Genomic DNA, 17,201 nt, shown 5'->3' with positions numbered 1-17,201 from the left:
AGAACCAAAAATAAAGCTATTCAACAATTGAACAACCAGTGTTTATTATATTATTTTTGAACTTTGGAATTTGGGTTCTGAAACGACACTGAGAGACCAAACTGAACTTTTTGGTTAAAACTAAATTGTATGACTACCGATATAGCTTTTTGGATCAAAATCTGAAAAAACCATGGCAATTATGCATCTCCCGAACATTGGCATAGTTGTTTTTTTCCTATGAAATTTGAGTGTTCAAACATGAGCATTAACTTATTTGTCAATTGAGTTCTTAAAGATGTGACTCTTCCAAGACAACCTTTGGAATTAAATTTTTCTTCCTGAATTAAAAACGATAACGATTCACACTAGCATCAATAGTTTCAGCCAAACCGGTTTTTAAACTAAAGCATTAGTAATAAAAAAAAAAACGATCACCAAAAAAAAAAGAAAAAAAGAAGGGCAGCAGAGAAAAAATGATTACACTTTTTGACTTTAACACAAGAATTGAGTTTGAAGCACTTATCCAGGATTTTTTTGGCGGGGGTGGGGGTTACAAAAAACCTATACAAAACGTATTAAAATTTGTTTACATATATTTTTGTCACTTGTTTACAAGTCGGACAAAAACTTCTGGAGACGGGATTCAAACCCATTACTCTCCCCACCTTGGACAGAACCTTGCTTGATATACATCAATACCGAAATAAATTCTAACCCTTAAATAAATAAACTATTCAAGAATATAGGCAGACGCCAGTTTTTTATTAAAGATTAATATATACAAGTGTTTTACAGTATAAACGCGTCATCAACAAACACATTAATAGCACACAAATTTCTCTTTCTTACTGTTCCAGGTTGATTGAAAGGATGTTGGCACTGCATGGAAATTTATCTTATAGTTTGTTAACAAAATCAAAAGATGCGTGTTCAACTGGATAGCTGAGAGACCCTACCACCTGAGGACTATGGTGTCCATTTTCGCCAAGTTTTTTTTTTGCTTTTCTTTTACACATTTGAGAAATTAAGAAGGTAGGAAGTAAAACTTATCTTGAGTGAAACAATCCTCTGTCTTATTCAAATGCGCTCATAATGATTTGAAGAAAGCATCACAGGCCATTCACTTGGTCTAAACAAATTCTACACTAAACCTCCTAATATCAATATGCCCCTCCCCCACAAGTGTTAGAATGGCCTCAGATGTGGGAGCTCTGATATTAAACGAAACATTATCCTTACAGTCAACATTACTCATTCATACATTGGCATACAAATTCTCATAGAGAAAGATTAACTAGTGTCTGGAAATCCATAAGACCGTTACCACCAAAGCTAAATCAGAAATAATTTTTTATTCCTAAATCAAAATTAGATTAATCCTCAATATTAATTATGGCTCCTAAACCCCAATGTATCTTAAATCTGTGCCTAGATAATCCTCTTACAGCTTTCATTAACGAGTCACGTGACGAATATAACTCATAACAGAAAGATAAGAAGACCCTTGGTTATAGCTGCACACACACCCGATCAGGAAAGGAAAGGGCATCTGAAGATTTTTCAAAGAGTGTGGGGGGGGGGAGGAGGAAGAGAAGAAAGTGTTTTAAGGCCAAAATACTATACAAGGAAATAGTCTTCGGGAAAGGTCCGTACTGAATCCATACCTAAGCATGCAGGTATGCCTCAGGTCTTAACCATGAATCCATCAGTACTAAGACCTTAAATAGAAACTTAAATATGTAGCCATAATATCAAACAAGGCAGTGCAACTCAATGGGGGAGGAGTCCAACTAGGGTAAATACATTTCAATAGCCATTGTAGATTATCAAAACGTTTATTACTTAACATTCTTCCTATTTCTTTCAAGGAAGGGGCAGGGTGGGGGAAAATTCCCAGACAACCTGACTAAAACCCAACCATTTTTTTTATAGTAATGCTAACATACATGTGCACACCTAGGTTGGTTTCTTTAAAATAAATTTTTACTATTGCTACTATTAATCTTAAAATGTTGTTGGGGTACACTAAGAATTTCAGAAAGTTAAAATATTGATTAAAGATATTCTCTTTTTTTTACTCTGAGAAGAACAAGAGATAAAAACACAAAAAAATGTAACTGGAATTGGAACTAATAAAAATGAGCCTAGGCAAACTATATTTAAAACCACGGTCTTAGAGACATCAAAACGAATTCTGTAAAGAGATAGCACATCAATCAATCCTGCATATCCTCACTGATCTCATGAGGATTTAACATGCCAGGAATGGCTGTATGTAGTTTCTTCTTTTCTTCCTGGGCCTGTTTTAGCGCCAATTCTCTTTCCTCTAAAAACAGGTCACTGTCATCCTCTCCTGAAAATTCTCTGATTTGCACCAAGAAATCCTTCAGATGCTCTCTGAAAAAATTATGTGGTTATCAATTTTTTTTTTCTTAAGATATTTAAGACGATACAAAACAAATATACCTAGCACAATAGAAACCACATGTTTTTTATAGTTTTCTCCAAAATTTTTAACAATTCTAATAAATTTTGAGCATTTTTTCTAAAAATTACCCCCCCCCCAAAGGCTAAAAACATCCCTGCTGCACAGGACATCTGAATTGGACTTGAACATTTAAAGAGACAAAGATCGAAGGATTTATGATATAAAATCCATGTCCTTCCTATTTTGTAGTCATGTGATATCCTACGACGACTTCGCAATTAGAAGACAATTATAGATTTACTATTATCAAATGAAGTGCTGTAGCACTACCTAAGTAAAGAGGCATTTGCCTTCAATGTATTACAACTATGTTTTCCCCGACCACTTTGTATGGGAGAAATAGTCGTAAAAACTTGGGAGATCTTTCGATTAGAAATTTGAAGCTCTGGTCCCTATTTTAAGAACTAAAAGGGACTGGCAGTGCAACAATACCCTTCCTGTGCCTACCGTCTCTCATTGGTTGGTAACGTACAGGGCATATAGACCTCGATAGAAACAAAATTGTTCCTCGGATATGTTGTAATAGTATATGACGCCTGAAAAGGAGCTAAAATTTTAATTTTTCTCAGATCGATCTAGACTTAACATTTAGACATAGACAAGGGAGCCTCGATTAAGACAAAGACCATTCAAAAAGAAAGTTGTATTAAATTCGCGACGAATAAAATAGACCCTTTTTTTGTCTCTGATTGACTAGAAACTTACTGAGTCAAACCAACCTATGAGGGATAGCCACCAAACTGGTTCGAGCATTATTTTTCTGTGATCAGCATGAAAATTTCAGACTAAATAAAATAGACCAAGAAGACGTTAATAAGGGACATCAAGGGGACGTTCTCTTGTTTTTAGTAATTTCTGTTTGTTTTAGAATTCATTTATTCATTTATACCGGTCTTTGTCATCTTTTGGTTAGATTCGATTGTTCGTTTTAGTTTTTATCCACTTTGATTTCATTGATTCAATTGATGGTTTTTCTGTTTAATTTAAGTCTGAATTATTATACGTCTTGTTTTAGGTTTTAATGTAGCTCTTTCCTCTCTTTTGAAAAATTACTTTCTTTTAGACAACATTTATTTTTATTAATCTAATATAATGCCTTTTTCAGAATATGACTTTAGAAAAAGCAAGAACCCTTTTTGACACACTGTAAAAGTTTTATTTAACAGAGCAGGTATGAAAAGCCCTCTCCAAAAACGCAGAACGAAAAAAACAACCAAACTCTCAGTTTTGCTCCAGAAAATGGAGTTTTTGAAAAAAACAGACTTGGAATAAAATCTCCTGACTGCATTGGTTAGAAAAAAAAAACTCACGCAAAACCTAAGCCAATTCCTGTTATAATCTAGGAAATACCTGTTACTTCACTAAGTCAAAAAACAAAAAATCCACAGTCGAACATTCTACTTTTCAAGTATCCTTATGGGTATTATGTCACCTGATTATATTGATTACGTAAAATAGCCAAAATAATATCCATGTATACTTTGGTCAAAATCAAATAGAACAAAAATTGGATAGATTCTTTTTTTTTGGGGGGGGGGGGGTATTGACCATTTACTCATTTTCTTCGAGCATTTTTGTCTGATAAGCCTGTTTCTGCTATTGCCTGAGCAGGAGGAAAAATCCAGACCTCCTATTCTCTCCATAACGGTTGGTCGCAGAATGTGATTTGGGGGCAATTTCATTCCCATCAAGGTAAGAAGAATGGGCGATACTCGTGTAGCTGGTAACTAAAGTCAGCAAAAAAAAGCCTGTAACAAAATTTATATTGCTGGTTATGGCGCTACCATACTAACTTGCAATGAATTAACTTGTAATAGCAATGAAGAGCATAATTTTAGATATAAAAATGGAACTTTCAGGAATGGATATCCAACCCATATTGAAATTTAAAAAGGTGCTCTTCCTCTCTCCACCCTTCCCTAATTATAAAGTCTGCAAGATAGATAGGGATATATACCCGTTTAAGTTGTATAATATATATATATACTAGCTGTTGGGGTGGCGCTTCGCGCCACCCCAACACCTAGTTGGTGGGGGCGCTTCGCGCCCCCCCAAGCCCCCCCGCGCGCGTAAGTCGTTACGCGCCATTGTAGTTGTGTCCCTATGTCCCACCTGTGAAAATATATATACATATATATATATATATATATATATATATATATATATGGTTTTAACTACGTAAAACTTGCGAATATACAACATTCTTTGCTGTCCCATTGTCTTTGCATATAAATAGATTGTCAGGTTTACCGACTCTTGAACATGCAACATATAATGGTCCATTGGAAAACAATCTGTATTCAGATCTATACCTCATGATTCTAATGATTGCCCTTGAGCTTTGTTGATGGTGATTGCTAATCGACCATTCCCTGTCCCGGTGTCCCGGTCGTCATTTATATCCCCCTGTTTCCCCGTTGTAGTTGTGTCCCTGTGTCCCGGTCGTCATTTATATTCCCTGTGTCCCGGTCGTCATTTGTATCCCGGTGTCCCGGTCTGTATATACATTCGTTTTTTAGTTTTGTTTTTCTCCTTTATTTTTTTCCTTTTTTTTCTTTTTTAGTTTATTTAGATTTTTAGATTTTTTAGTTTTTTTATTAGTTTTTCTTTTTTTTCTTTTTAGTGTTTTTGTAGTTTTTACCTTCTTTTTAGTTTTGTTAGTTTTTTTTTTTTACTTATGTCCTGGTCGTCATTTATACTCCCTGTGTCCCGTTGGTTTTTTCTTTTTAGTTTTTTATTGGTTTTTACCTTTATTTTAGCTTATTTTTCAGTTTTTTCCTTTTTTTTAGTTTTTTTATTTTTTATTTTTTTTTAGTTTTTTACCTTTTTTTTAGTTTTTTAGATTTTTTACTTTTTTTATTAGTTTTTAGTTTTTTTTGTAGTTTTTGCCTTTTTTTAGTTTTTTCAGTTTTTTTTAGTTTTTTATTGGTTTTTACCTTTATTTTAGCTTATTTTTCAGTTTTTTCCTTTTTTTTTTAGTTTTTTACCTTTTTTTAGTTTTTTTAGTTTTTTAGCTTTTTTATTTTTTTTATTAGTTTTTAGTTTTTTTTTGTAGTTTTTGCCTTTTTTTAGTTTTTTTTTTAGTTTTTTAGCTTTTTTATTAGTTTTTAGTTTTTTTTTGTAGTTTTTGCCTTTTTTTTAGTTTTTTTAGTTTTTTAGGTAGTTTTTGCCTTTTTTTAGTTTTTTCAGTTTTCAGTTTTTTCAGTTTAGTTTTTTTAGTTTTTTAGGTAGTTTTTGCCTTTTTTCAGTTTTTTCAGTTTTGACGTTTTTGGAACCAGCTTATCATGGCACATTCTAAAGGAAGAAGAATAAAATCTGACTTCGAATCTTGTTTGAAGATTGGAACTTCGAAGCATCTACCCATGCCCTAGTTTAAGCTTTAGATCCAAATGTTATAGTTTTATTCCCTTTATAGAAATGAGTACCCCATTTTTTTTCAAATCCACACTCCCTAACTAAAATAATTTATTTTATTTTTATTTAAATTTCCCCCGTTGATATCTAATCCAACAAAGGATTTTGGATAGAACTAGGGCAATGAACTGAATCTCGCAAACTCTCAGTCGCGTCCGGAGTTCTCTCTCTCTTTTTTTTTTAACGAAAATAAATAAAATACACTCTTTGGCATTCTTTATAGCAAAGATCCTTACCCTGGGACCAATCAAGCAAATTTTATGAAAAACTCTAGATATTGTAGGACTAACAGTAACACATTTTATTTAATGTTTATCAGTGAATCGGCATTCATAGCACATTCGAAACAAAAAAATCTTTAATTATGTATTTTTCAGGTCATCCATTCGAAGTAAAGAAAAAAAAAAGGAAAAAGAAGAAGACAATTTCCAAAGGAAGTAAAAGCTATATTAAACTTAGGATCAGCAGATATAAAAATGTATAACAATTCCAACCCAAAACGACCAGAAATTACTATTAAAGAATTAAATGAAACACAAAAACAAACAAAAATCAAATAAACAAACAAACAACAAGTATAAATATAAATGATTAAATACACATTAAAAAGAGTAAAACTTAAATTAAGTATAAAAAGCAAACTTAAAATGAACAGAAATCAAATAAACAATCATAGCAAACAAACATACAACATGTACTAAAATAAGTGAATAGATAAAGCTTGAAGCGAGTAAAATTCAACTGAATATCCAAATCAAGCATTAAAACCCTCAAAAATCATTACAAGTAAGATTCTAATGAAATTAAACTGAAGATTTGATATATATTAACATTAATTGCTGAAAGCTAATCAGCTCAAGATCTTATTTCACTGCAATTTTCATTTTATTTTCAATGTTTTCTTCGTTAATTATAATTTATGGTCGTTTTAAGTTTGAATTATTATAGATTTTTATTTCTGCTGATCTAAGTTTAATATAGCCTTTACTTTTCATTAATTTTACATAAAAAGATTTTTTGTCCGTTTTAAACTTGATTTGCCTATTTAATCTAAGTTTTATTCGTTCCAAGATTTATTCATTCATTTATATGGTACCTGTTGAATGTTTATTTGATTGTATATTTAATTTTTGCTTGTTTTGGGTTTCATTTATTCTTTAATAGGAATTTCTGATCAAGTTTCAATTATTATAGATTACTATTTCTACTGATCTTAAGTTTAATAAAGCCTGTACTTTGATTAATTTTATAGCGAAAATTTTTTCTGACCCTTTTAAGCTTGATTTACCTATTAAATTTAAGTTTTACTCGTTTTAAGATTTATTTATTCATTTATATGATACCTATTGTATGTTTCTTTACTATGATTATATATTTAATTTTTCTTCGTTTTGGGTTTCATTTATTCTTTAATAGTAATTTCTGATCGCTCCGCGTTTGAATTATTATAGATTTTTATTTCAGCTGATTTTAAGTTTAATATAACCTTTACTTTTTGTTTATTTTATAAAAAAAATTTGACCGTTTTAAGCTTGATTTGCCTATTTTAAATTTTACTCGTTTGAAGATTTATTTATTCATTTGTATGGTAACCGTTGTATGTTTGCTTGCTATAATTGTTTTTTAATTTTTGTTCATTTTGGGTTATTTATTCTTTAATAGTAATTTCTGATTTTTTCGAGTTTGAATTATTATAGATTTTTATTTCTGCTGATCCTAATTTTAGTATGGCCTTTACTTCTCTTTGAAAACCTTCTTTTTCAGAATTTTTTTTTAAATTAATTTCTGTTTGTTTTTGATTATCCTGATCCATTTCGGATATAGAGCAATTTTAAGTATTCCGCAAAAATCGAAACTGAAAAATGACCGGATGCATTTGTGAAAAAAAGGCATAGGAGGCTAATTTTAAATACTTTCCATGGCAGTAATACTTTTTAATACCATTTCGGGAAAGCAGTACTTTTCTGTCCAAGATACTTTTACAGCCTGATAATAGTTTCTCAATCCATTTTTAACTATTTTGGGTGGCAGCCAATTTTTCGCTTCACTTTGCAATTCACTATAGGGACTTATAGAATCGTATAGTCTGCATCAATATTTCCGACCTGACAGACATTTTAAATGTGTTTCTAAATGGGATGTGACGAAGTAGTTAAATTTTCAAACAGATGAGTTTATGCACTCAAATACGTGAGTACCAACAACTGCGCAATCTCCAATCGAGCAGAGTTTTTAGTTCCAGCTATATGAGTACTCAGTGCAAGATATAATCATAGAAGGTTAAAACATAATCATATATAAAGAAATGTGCATCTATAAACACGTATCAACATACGTGCCGAATCGGAGCTCTTAGCAATTGATCAGTCAGAAATTTCAGGAAAGGCGGCTAGCTGCGAAGAAGGAACGTTACCGCGCATTACTTATCATGTTATGCTTGAAATAAAGCGAAGATTGAACAATGAATAACAGGGCTTGGGATCCTTGGCTAGTCATCACGACAAACTGCTTTCTTAAGAAATGAGAGCCCTGATTAGAAAACAGCGCGTGTTCGTATGCGCATTATTTTTTTTAAATACAGAGATCATCTATACATAGCGATTCCGTTCCAAGTGAACCCTTAAACAGCTCACTATGATTTTCCAGTTCCCCACTAGCGGTGAAAAAAAGGACACATAGGTACTACCCAAGCCGAACAGTGATTTTCATAGTTGTTCTAAAAAGGGTGAAAATGTGATTTTCCTTTTAGTTCAAGGGGCTGCAACTTTTCAGCAAGGAGTTTTCGACAATGGCAATTCCAATGGTACAGTTTTCATTTCGATCCGAATGCTTCCTTGAGGGTCTTCATATAATTTTTGAAGTTTCCAACGATTTTTTTCGCTATAACCTTTAATGTTAGGAATAATTGAAGTAATTACAATTCCTGAATCAGCTTCGAATTGGAGGGCAATTAGAGAATATAGAGAATCTGCTACGGAGGCATGCTTAAGACAAGATACTAAATTTGACAATGTCATTCAGATTGATAAAGGTATATACAGTAAGAACTGTGTAAGCACATTGCGTGTTCAAGGAATGGCCAATAAAATCCAAGTACACAAATGCTGGAAATGAAGTAAATTTTCAAGATCAAAGTCAATCATCTAATCCACCGACAGCGTCGATCAAGTCGAAAAGTAAAGAGGGTAAAGAGAGAACTCTCCAAACCTCTCTTCAAAAAAAGGACCCCTTAAAAAAAGATTTTTGGCCTGAGGCCAAAAAGCGACGAAGAACTTAAGGTCTACGGCAAAATAAATCTAAAAAATGCAGAAAAAAATCACGAAGATGAAAAAAATGGAAGAATTGTGACACAGCAGAAGCAAATGAAGAGAAAGATAAAAGAAGAAAAGAGGAAAATAATAAATTATTACCGAGGAGAAATACAAAGAACCCAATTAGCCTCCTACAATGGAAAATGTGGCTGGAGGTAGTAAAGATGCTACAGCTGCCATAAAGAGAAAAGATAAAAAGAAAAAAAAAGAAGAAAAGCGAGCCAGCCAAGGTGGTATTCTTAATTAGAACAAATTTAGGAACCGGGAAAGGGAAGGTGGCAGCTCAAGTTGCTCATGCAGCGGTTAATTGTTATACGAAAGCCGTTAGTCCTACTCATTAAAAGTTAAGAGCCTAAGAAAAATTGCCTTATTTTTTAAAAAGGGCGAAACGTCCCCAAAAAGCCACAGAATCTTAATGAAAATCACACCTTCAGATTCTGCGTAACAGATAGCCATACTGTAGAGGTTTCAAGCTCCTATCTGCGAAAATGTGGAATTTTGTATTCCACATTTCCAGAAGAACGATCACGGATGCGTGTTTATTTGTTTTTTTTTCCCCAGGGGTGATCGTATCGACCCAGCGGTCCTAGAATGTTGCGAGAGGGCTCATTCGAACGGAAATTAAAAGTTCTAGTGCTCTTTTAAGTGACCATACAATTGGAGGGCAACTAGACCCCCTCCAACGCTCATTTTCCCCCAAAGTCAACGGATAAAGTTTTGGGAGAGCTGTTTTGTTCAGTATAGTCGAAAAAATCTAATAACAATGTCTTTGAGGACGACCTAATCCCCCACAGTCGCCAGGGGAAGTGCTACAAGTTATGAACTTTGCCAATTATTTACCTATTGGTTATCGGGAAGACGTAGAGACGTTTTCAGGAGGATTTTTTCTAGTGGAGTAGGTCGGTGGAGAGGGTTACGTGGGAGGATATTTTCATGGAGGAAGAAAATTTTCCACGAAGGGGGCGCCGGATTTCCCAGCATTATTATCAGAAATTAAATAAAAACGAAACTCAACTGAAAGTAAGGAGCAACATTAAAACTTGAAATGAACAGAAATTATTACATATATGAGGGGTTCACCCCCTGTTCAATACCTCAATTTTTACGCTAAAGTTTTTTTAGTACTTTCAAAAGAACAATTTTTTCTAATTAAACGGCCTTTGCGATTCAGAGGTAATTCTTAAAGAATTAGAACCAAATTCAAACTTTAGCGTAAAGAGAGAGGTATTGACGAGGGAGCGAACCCCCTCATATATGTATTAATTTCTATTCGTTTTAAGTTTTAATGTTGCTCCTTACTTTCAGTTTAAAAAACTTGTTTTGTTTTTATTTAATTACGTTAAAGATGGATTCTTAAGGAAGACTTCTTAATTTACATAAGAGAGCAAAGAGTGCTGGAATTAAAGTATTCAAATCGCTCCTGGTTCTTTAACGGTCCTTGGTACAGGACTTAATTCTAATAGTAGTACTAATGCTGCATGTGGCCATCTAAAGCTTAATTAAAACTGTTTACTTCTTTGAAATAAATATTTGTTTTTCTATTAAGCTTTGATCCTTAATTTTTTCTTTTGAAAATTGTAATGATAGGAGACACGATGAGTATTTTTTTTATAATGTAATGGCAGGTGCCTTATGTCTTATTTCATAAAATTCATTCTTAGTTGTATGTTCCTTTCTTCAAGATTGATGTCTTTGGCGTTAACGTAAATGATAATGCATTTGCATTAATTTTTCCACTGACTGAAGGAAAGTATACTTACTGGAAATACTGGGGTGCCATTTTGCCGACTTGGAAGCCTGGAGCTCGCTTGTTGTATGAATTTTGATTCTTTAATTCTTCTTTAATGGTTGTGTTGTTGAAATTAAAAACAACTCTAGTAATTTCAAAGCACGATAAATTATCGACAATCATGAGTTTACTTCTTTTCTTCGATGATTTAATTAAGAGGTGAAATCTGGTCAATGTCTCATCCTTTCCTTGTGGCGCCAATTCACGTAAGAGAAGGGGAGGGGGGCAATTTTGTTGTTGCTTTTTTTTATTTGTTTCGCCAAAGATTCAAAAACAAAACATTTTTCAAGAAAATCGTTTCCAAAAAAAGTATTTTTCAGAATCTAAGACAAAAAGAGAGAGGGGAATATCCCTCCCCCATTGATGCCCCTTGTTTTTCCTTAAACAATACTGCTGCTCAACACGATTTCAATTAGTAATTTTTTTTCATAGTGCTGCTAAGTTATGATTATATAGACAAATAGAATTCAACTTATAGCTATTCAAACAGGAATACCGTGTGAACATTGAAGTACATGAAGTACATTTTATTTATATTATTTAAACTGTATTAATAGTTTTTTGTATATTTTACTATATTTTCATTATATTCATTATATTTTCATTATATTTAACGTCTGATAATTAATATTTAAATATCAATAAAGTTTAAAAAGAGCCAAATATGACTTTTCATATTTTTAAATCACTCATATGAAACTTATGTCTCGTATCTGACCGACGCTTAAGACTTGAAACCTTAATGATCTAATTTTTGGCATATCTGGATATCTTGTATTTAAAACATATGCTAAAAGTTCTAACCTAACTATTAAAAATAACCTAACTATAATTCAATGTTGAGTTTTTTCTTCAAATATCTAGGAAACCGAGGCTACGATTTTTAAAGTTAAGTCAGAAATCAGATAAAAAAATTTTTTTTTGTCAAAGAGAACTATTTTTTATGGCGCTTGGTATTTACCAAGTGACACATAACGATCGCAATTTCTGTCGGTCTGTCTGTCCCGGTTTTGCCAGTTTGGGCACTTTCAGATGAGCTAAGACGATGAAATTCTCCAGGCGCATCAGGGACCAGATCAGAATAAATTAGAAATAGTCGTTTCCCCGATTTGACCACCAGGGGAGGAGTGGGGGGACGGTTAATTCGGAAAAAATAGAAAAAATGAGGTATTTTTAACTTACAAACAGGTGAGCGGTTCTTAATGAAATTTGATATTTAGAAGGATATCGTGTCTCGGAGCTCTTATTTTAAATCCTAAGCGGATCCGGTGACATTGGGGGGAGTTGAAGGAGGAAACCCGAAATCTTGCAAAACGCTTAGAGTGGAAAGATCGTGATGAAACTTGGTGGAAAGAATAAGCGCAAGTCCTAGATACGTGACTGACATAACCAGACCGGATTGGTTCTCTTTGGGGGAATTGGAGGGGGGATAATTCGGAAAATTCCAAAAATATAAAGTATTTTTAACTTACGAACTGGTTACCGGATCTTAATGAAATTTGATATTTAGAAGGACCTCGTGTCTCTGAGCTCCTATTTTAAATTCCAACCGGATCCGGTGACATTGGGGGAGTTGGATGGGGAAAGCCGAAATCTTGAAAAACGCTTGGAGTGGATAGATCGTAATGAGACTTGGTGGGAAGATGCTTTTGGTTCTTCCGACCTCGTCACAAGTGCCATATGAGCTCTTGGCTCTTGTTTTTTTTTTTGTTAGCATCAATCTTGTCATAAAAGACCAAGATGCAGCAGAATGTAGTAGAATTAGTGTAGGAACAACCTAGTAAACAACGAATTCTAGTACACAGTAATCGAATAAAAAAAGATCAAATGAGGAAGAATGGCCATATTAGCTGATTCAAGGTTGGCAACTATTATTTTGATAAATCTTATTGATGAGAATTCATAGCGAAAATACATTTATGAGATTTTGATATTAAAAACTGGTTCTCCTAAAATATTAGATTCCAAGACGGAAAAATATGGAGCAATAAGAGATCATTGCCCCACACAAGTGCCAAATCTTTGCTGTCGGATAAATAGATGCTTGGTTGAAAAGCGACTTTAACCATAAAAACGAGCATAATATCACCAATCTAAAAATGCCTCTATTTGTTCTAGAAACAAATAAATGACAAAAAAAAATTCCTTTTAAACAGTTTCAAATAACATAAAATATCCAAAAAATTAAAAAACTCACGTCTCTAATATTGAAGGAACGCTAAGTACTTTGTCACCGCTTAATACAAATTTATGCCAATGACAAACATAATCCTAATTGATAATAGACAGAAAATGCTTCGGGCGAAAGGGAGAAAAATACTTGGGTCTATAGATCTTTTGACCTTGGGGCCAGGAGGACAACAATGACCCTTGAACAAGGCTACTTGGAAGCTTATACGACCATTACTTTCATAAAAACCTGATATGCCCCCCAAGGCATAACTTACAATCCTTGGCCAGGGCTCTGGGAATTATGTCAACCCCGAAAGCATTGCTATATAATCATTGGACAATTTTGAACAAAGTGGCTATCTCAGAAGTTAGACCGGACGCACTTGAAGAAAAGGGCGTAGTGGGAGGGGCATGTTCCCATCAATCCCTTTTGGCTCTTAAAATAAAGAACTAGAGCTTTGATTTTCCAATCAAATGAGCTTCCTCAAAAGTGTATACGACTATTCCCTTTCATAAAATCCTAGATTCCCCCGGGGAATAGCTTGCAACCCTTGAACCCGTCTTTGCGGAGCTGTGTCAATCCCAGAGGCATTGTTATGTGATACAAAGACTGTTTTGAACAAATTGCTATCTAAAAATTTCAACCTAATTCATTTTGGAAAGAAGGGCGTTAGGGGGGGGGGGACAGTTGACTTTTGAAACGGAACTAGAACTTTCAGTTTCTAATCAAATGATCCCCCTCCAAAGTTTATACAACCACCCCTTCCCTAAAAACTTATATACCCCATCCAGGGCAGAGCTTACAACACTTGCCCCCGGGCCCAGCGGGATAGTGACCCTGGAGCTTGTGTTATTTGATCTTCGAACCATTTTCACCAAAATGTTTAAAATCAAAATTTTCGTCGGATGCATTCTGGGAAAAAAGGTGTGGGAGGAAGGGGGGAGGGCTAGTTACCCCTAATTACTTTTTACTCTTAAATGAGCACTTGAACTTCTGATTTCCAATTGAATAAAACCCCTCCAAAGTTTATACAGCCACCCCTTCCATATGAAGTGCCTTAAAATAAAAATAACATAAAAACAAGAGCTAAGAGCTCATATGGCACTTGTGACGAGGCGAGAAGAGCTAAGAGCCAAGAGATCATATGGTATGAGCTCTAACAAAATTCTATGAATCAATAGATTGATTTAAAAAGGAAAATAAGAAGCTTAATGCCGGTCAGGATTTAAAATAAGAGCTCTGAGTCACGATGTCCTCCTAAATATAAAAATTCATCAAGATCCGATCACCCAATCGTAAGTTATAAATACCTAATTTTTTCTAATTTTTCCTCTCCCTTTAGCCCCCCCCCCCGATGGTCGAATCTGGGAAAACGACTTTATCAAGTCAAATTGTGCAGCTCCCTGACACGCCTATCAATTTTCATCGTCCTAGCACGTCCAGAAGCACCAAACTCGCCAAATCACTGAACCCCTCCGCCCAACTCCCCCAAAGAGAGCAAATCCAGTACGATTCTGTCAATCACTTATCAAGGACATTTGTTTATTCTATCCACCAAGCTTCATCCCGATTCCTACACTCCGAGTGTTTTTCCAAGATTTCCCCCTCCAACTCCCCTCAATGTCAAACGATCTGATCGGGATTTGAAATAAGAGCTCTGAGACATGAATTCTTCCTAAAAATCAAATTTCATTAAGATCCGATCATCTATTCGTAAGATAAAAATACCCCAATTTTCACGTTTTCCAAGAATTCCGGTTTCCCCCTCCAACTCCCCCCAACGTCACAGGATCTGGTCGAAATTTAAATAAGAACTTTAAAGCACAAGATCCTTCTAAATATCAAATTTCATTAGGATCTGGTCACCCTTTCGTAAGTTACAAATACCTCAATTTTCAAAATTACCCCCCTCCCCTCCAATTCCACCAAAGAGAGCAGATCCGTTCCGGTTATGTCAGTCACGTATCTTAGACAGGTTTTTATTCTTCCCATCCAGTTTCATCCTGATCTCACCGCTTTAAGTATTTTCTAAGATTTCCGGTCCCCCCCCCCAATTACGCTTGATCCGGTTGAGATTTAAAATAAGAGATCAGAGTTACGAGGTCCTTCTAAATATGAAGTTTCATGAAGATCCGATCACTCCTTCGTAAGTTAAAAATACGTCATTTTTTCTTATTTTTCAGAATTACCCCCCCCCCCCCCAAATGGATCGGATCCGTTCCAATTATGTAAATCACGTATGTAATACTTCTGCTTATTTTTCCCACCAAGTTTCATCCCGATCCCTCCAATCTAAGCGTTTTCCATGATTTTAGGTTCCCCCACCCCAAACTTCCCCCAACGTCAGCAGATCCAGTCAGGATTTAAAATAAGAGCTTTGAGACACATTATCCTTCTAAATATCAACTTTCATTGAGATCCGATAACCCGTTCGTAAGTTAAAAATACCTCATTTTTTCTAATTTTTCAGAATTAACCCCTCCCCCAACTACCCCAAAGAGAGCGGATCCGTTCCGGTTATGTCAATCATGTATCTAGGACTCGTGATTATTTTTTCCACCAAGTTTCATCCCGATCCCTCCACTCTAAGTGTTTGTCAAGTTTTAGGTTTCCCCTGCCAACTCCCCCCCCCCCAATGTAACCAGATCTGGTCGGGTTTAAAATAAGAGCTCTGAGCCACGATATCCTTCTAAACATCAAATTTCATTGATATTCGATCACCCGTTCGTAAGTTAAAAATACCTCATTTGTTCTAATTTTTCAGAATTACCCCCCCCCCCCAACTACCCCAAAGAGAGCGGATCCGTTCCGATTATGTCAATCATGTATCTGGGACTTGTGCTTGTTTTTCACATCAAGTTTCATACCGATCCTTCCGCTCTAAGTGTTTTCCAAGATTTTAGGTTTCCCCCCTCCAACTCCCCCCAATGTCATCAGATCCGGCCGGGATTTAAAATAAGAGCTCTGAGACACAATATCATTCCAAACATCAAATTTCATTAAGATCCCATCACCCATTCATAAGTTAAAAATACTTCATTTTTTCCGAATTAACCCGCCCCCCACTCCCCCCAGATGGTCGAATTGGGAAAACGACTATTTCTAATTTAAGCTGGTCCCGTCCCTGATACGCCTGCCAAATTTCATCGTCCTAGCTTACCTGGAAGTACCTAAAGTAGCAAAACCGGGACCGACAGAATTGGCGATTGCTATATGTCACTTGGTTAATACCAAGTGCCATAAAAATGAAGCGTTATGGCTTTTACTATGAGCAACGCTATAGATAACCTAGCAAATGAGTAGCACACCTACCAAGAATGGATGACTTTTAGAAAAGTCAACATCTATCAGTTTTTTCCCAAGGAGGTACTAGTACCTGAATGCCATCTTTTTATGCTGTTCTTAATCGTGAGCAACCACAAAAGAGAAATTAACATGCACTAGTTATTAAATTATTGAAAAAAAAATTCAGAAAAGAAAACAGAAAGTCCAAAACTGAAACTTAAATCAGCCTGGAATACAAAAAAACCCTAAATATTATTTCTTCTTTCACAATTACAACTGAAAAGAGAATTATGTCGTTCAGTAGTTTATCCACATCCAACTTCCCTTGGAGTTCAGACTACCACCTGGGAAATGAAAAAGATAAGACAATAAAATACATTGACAAAAAATAATACCTGAAAGCAGGTATATCTTGGTCCAAATTAAACATTCCTTGTACAGTTACTTTAATTTGATGATCAGTCAAATGTGAAAATACAGATTTTAATCTTCCGGCCACAAATTCATGAAGAAAAGTTACATTCGCTTGTACCAATTCATCTCCCGTCACACTCGTTGGAATTGTTGGTGATAATGGTACTGTAACTCGACCAAGTTCGACTATGCTGAACATATAGGCTAATACAGTTGCATGCGACGTTAAACCTAAAAGGAATTAATTCAACGGGGTTAGAAACGACGACAAAGAAGGAAGAAAATGATACGAAATGAAAACTCAACGTGTTATTGGATGCAGTAAATAAAACATCCAATGATAGT

At 34.7% G+C, this 17,201-nt stretch overlaps 1 protein-coding gene across 1 annotated transcript in view; it reads right to left on the bottom strand.

Annotated features, from left to right (window-relative positions):
* Window positions 1-725: 725 nt before the first annotated feature.
* The window catches only part of LOC136028133 (exportin-1-like), a 43,771-nt gene continuing 27,295 nt past the window's right edge, over window positions 726-17,201 (bottom strand). The window contains exons 3-4 of the mRNA XM_065705785.1: window positions 16,838-17,087; window positions 726-2,379 (exon numbers count right to left, since the gene is read on the bottom strand). Coding sequence (XP_065561857.1) covers window positions 2,199-2,379; window positions 16,838-17,087 — 431 coding nt within the window. The 3' untranslated portion in view covers window positions 726-2,198. The remainder of the gene's footprint in view (window positions 2,380-16,837; window positions 17,088-17,201) is intronic.

This window comes from Artemia franciscana, chromosome 6, assembly GCF_032884065.1.
Source record: "Artemia franciscana chromosome 6, ASM3288406v1, whole genome shotgun sequence".
Classification (NCBI taxonomy): Eukaryota; Metazoa; Arthropoda; class Branchiopoda; order Anostraca; family Artemiidae; genus Artemia; species Artemia franciscana.
The sequence above is the reverse complement of the archived record's forward strand: the minus strand, read 5'-3'. Positions and strand labels throughout refer to the sequence as shown.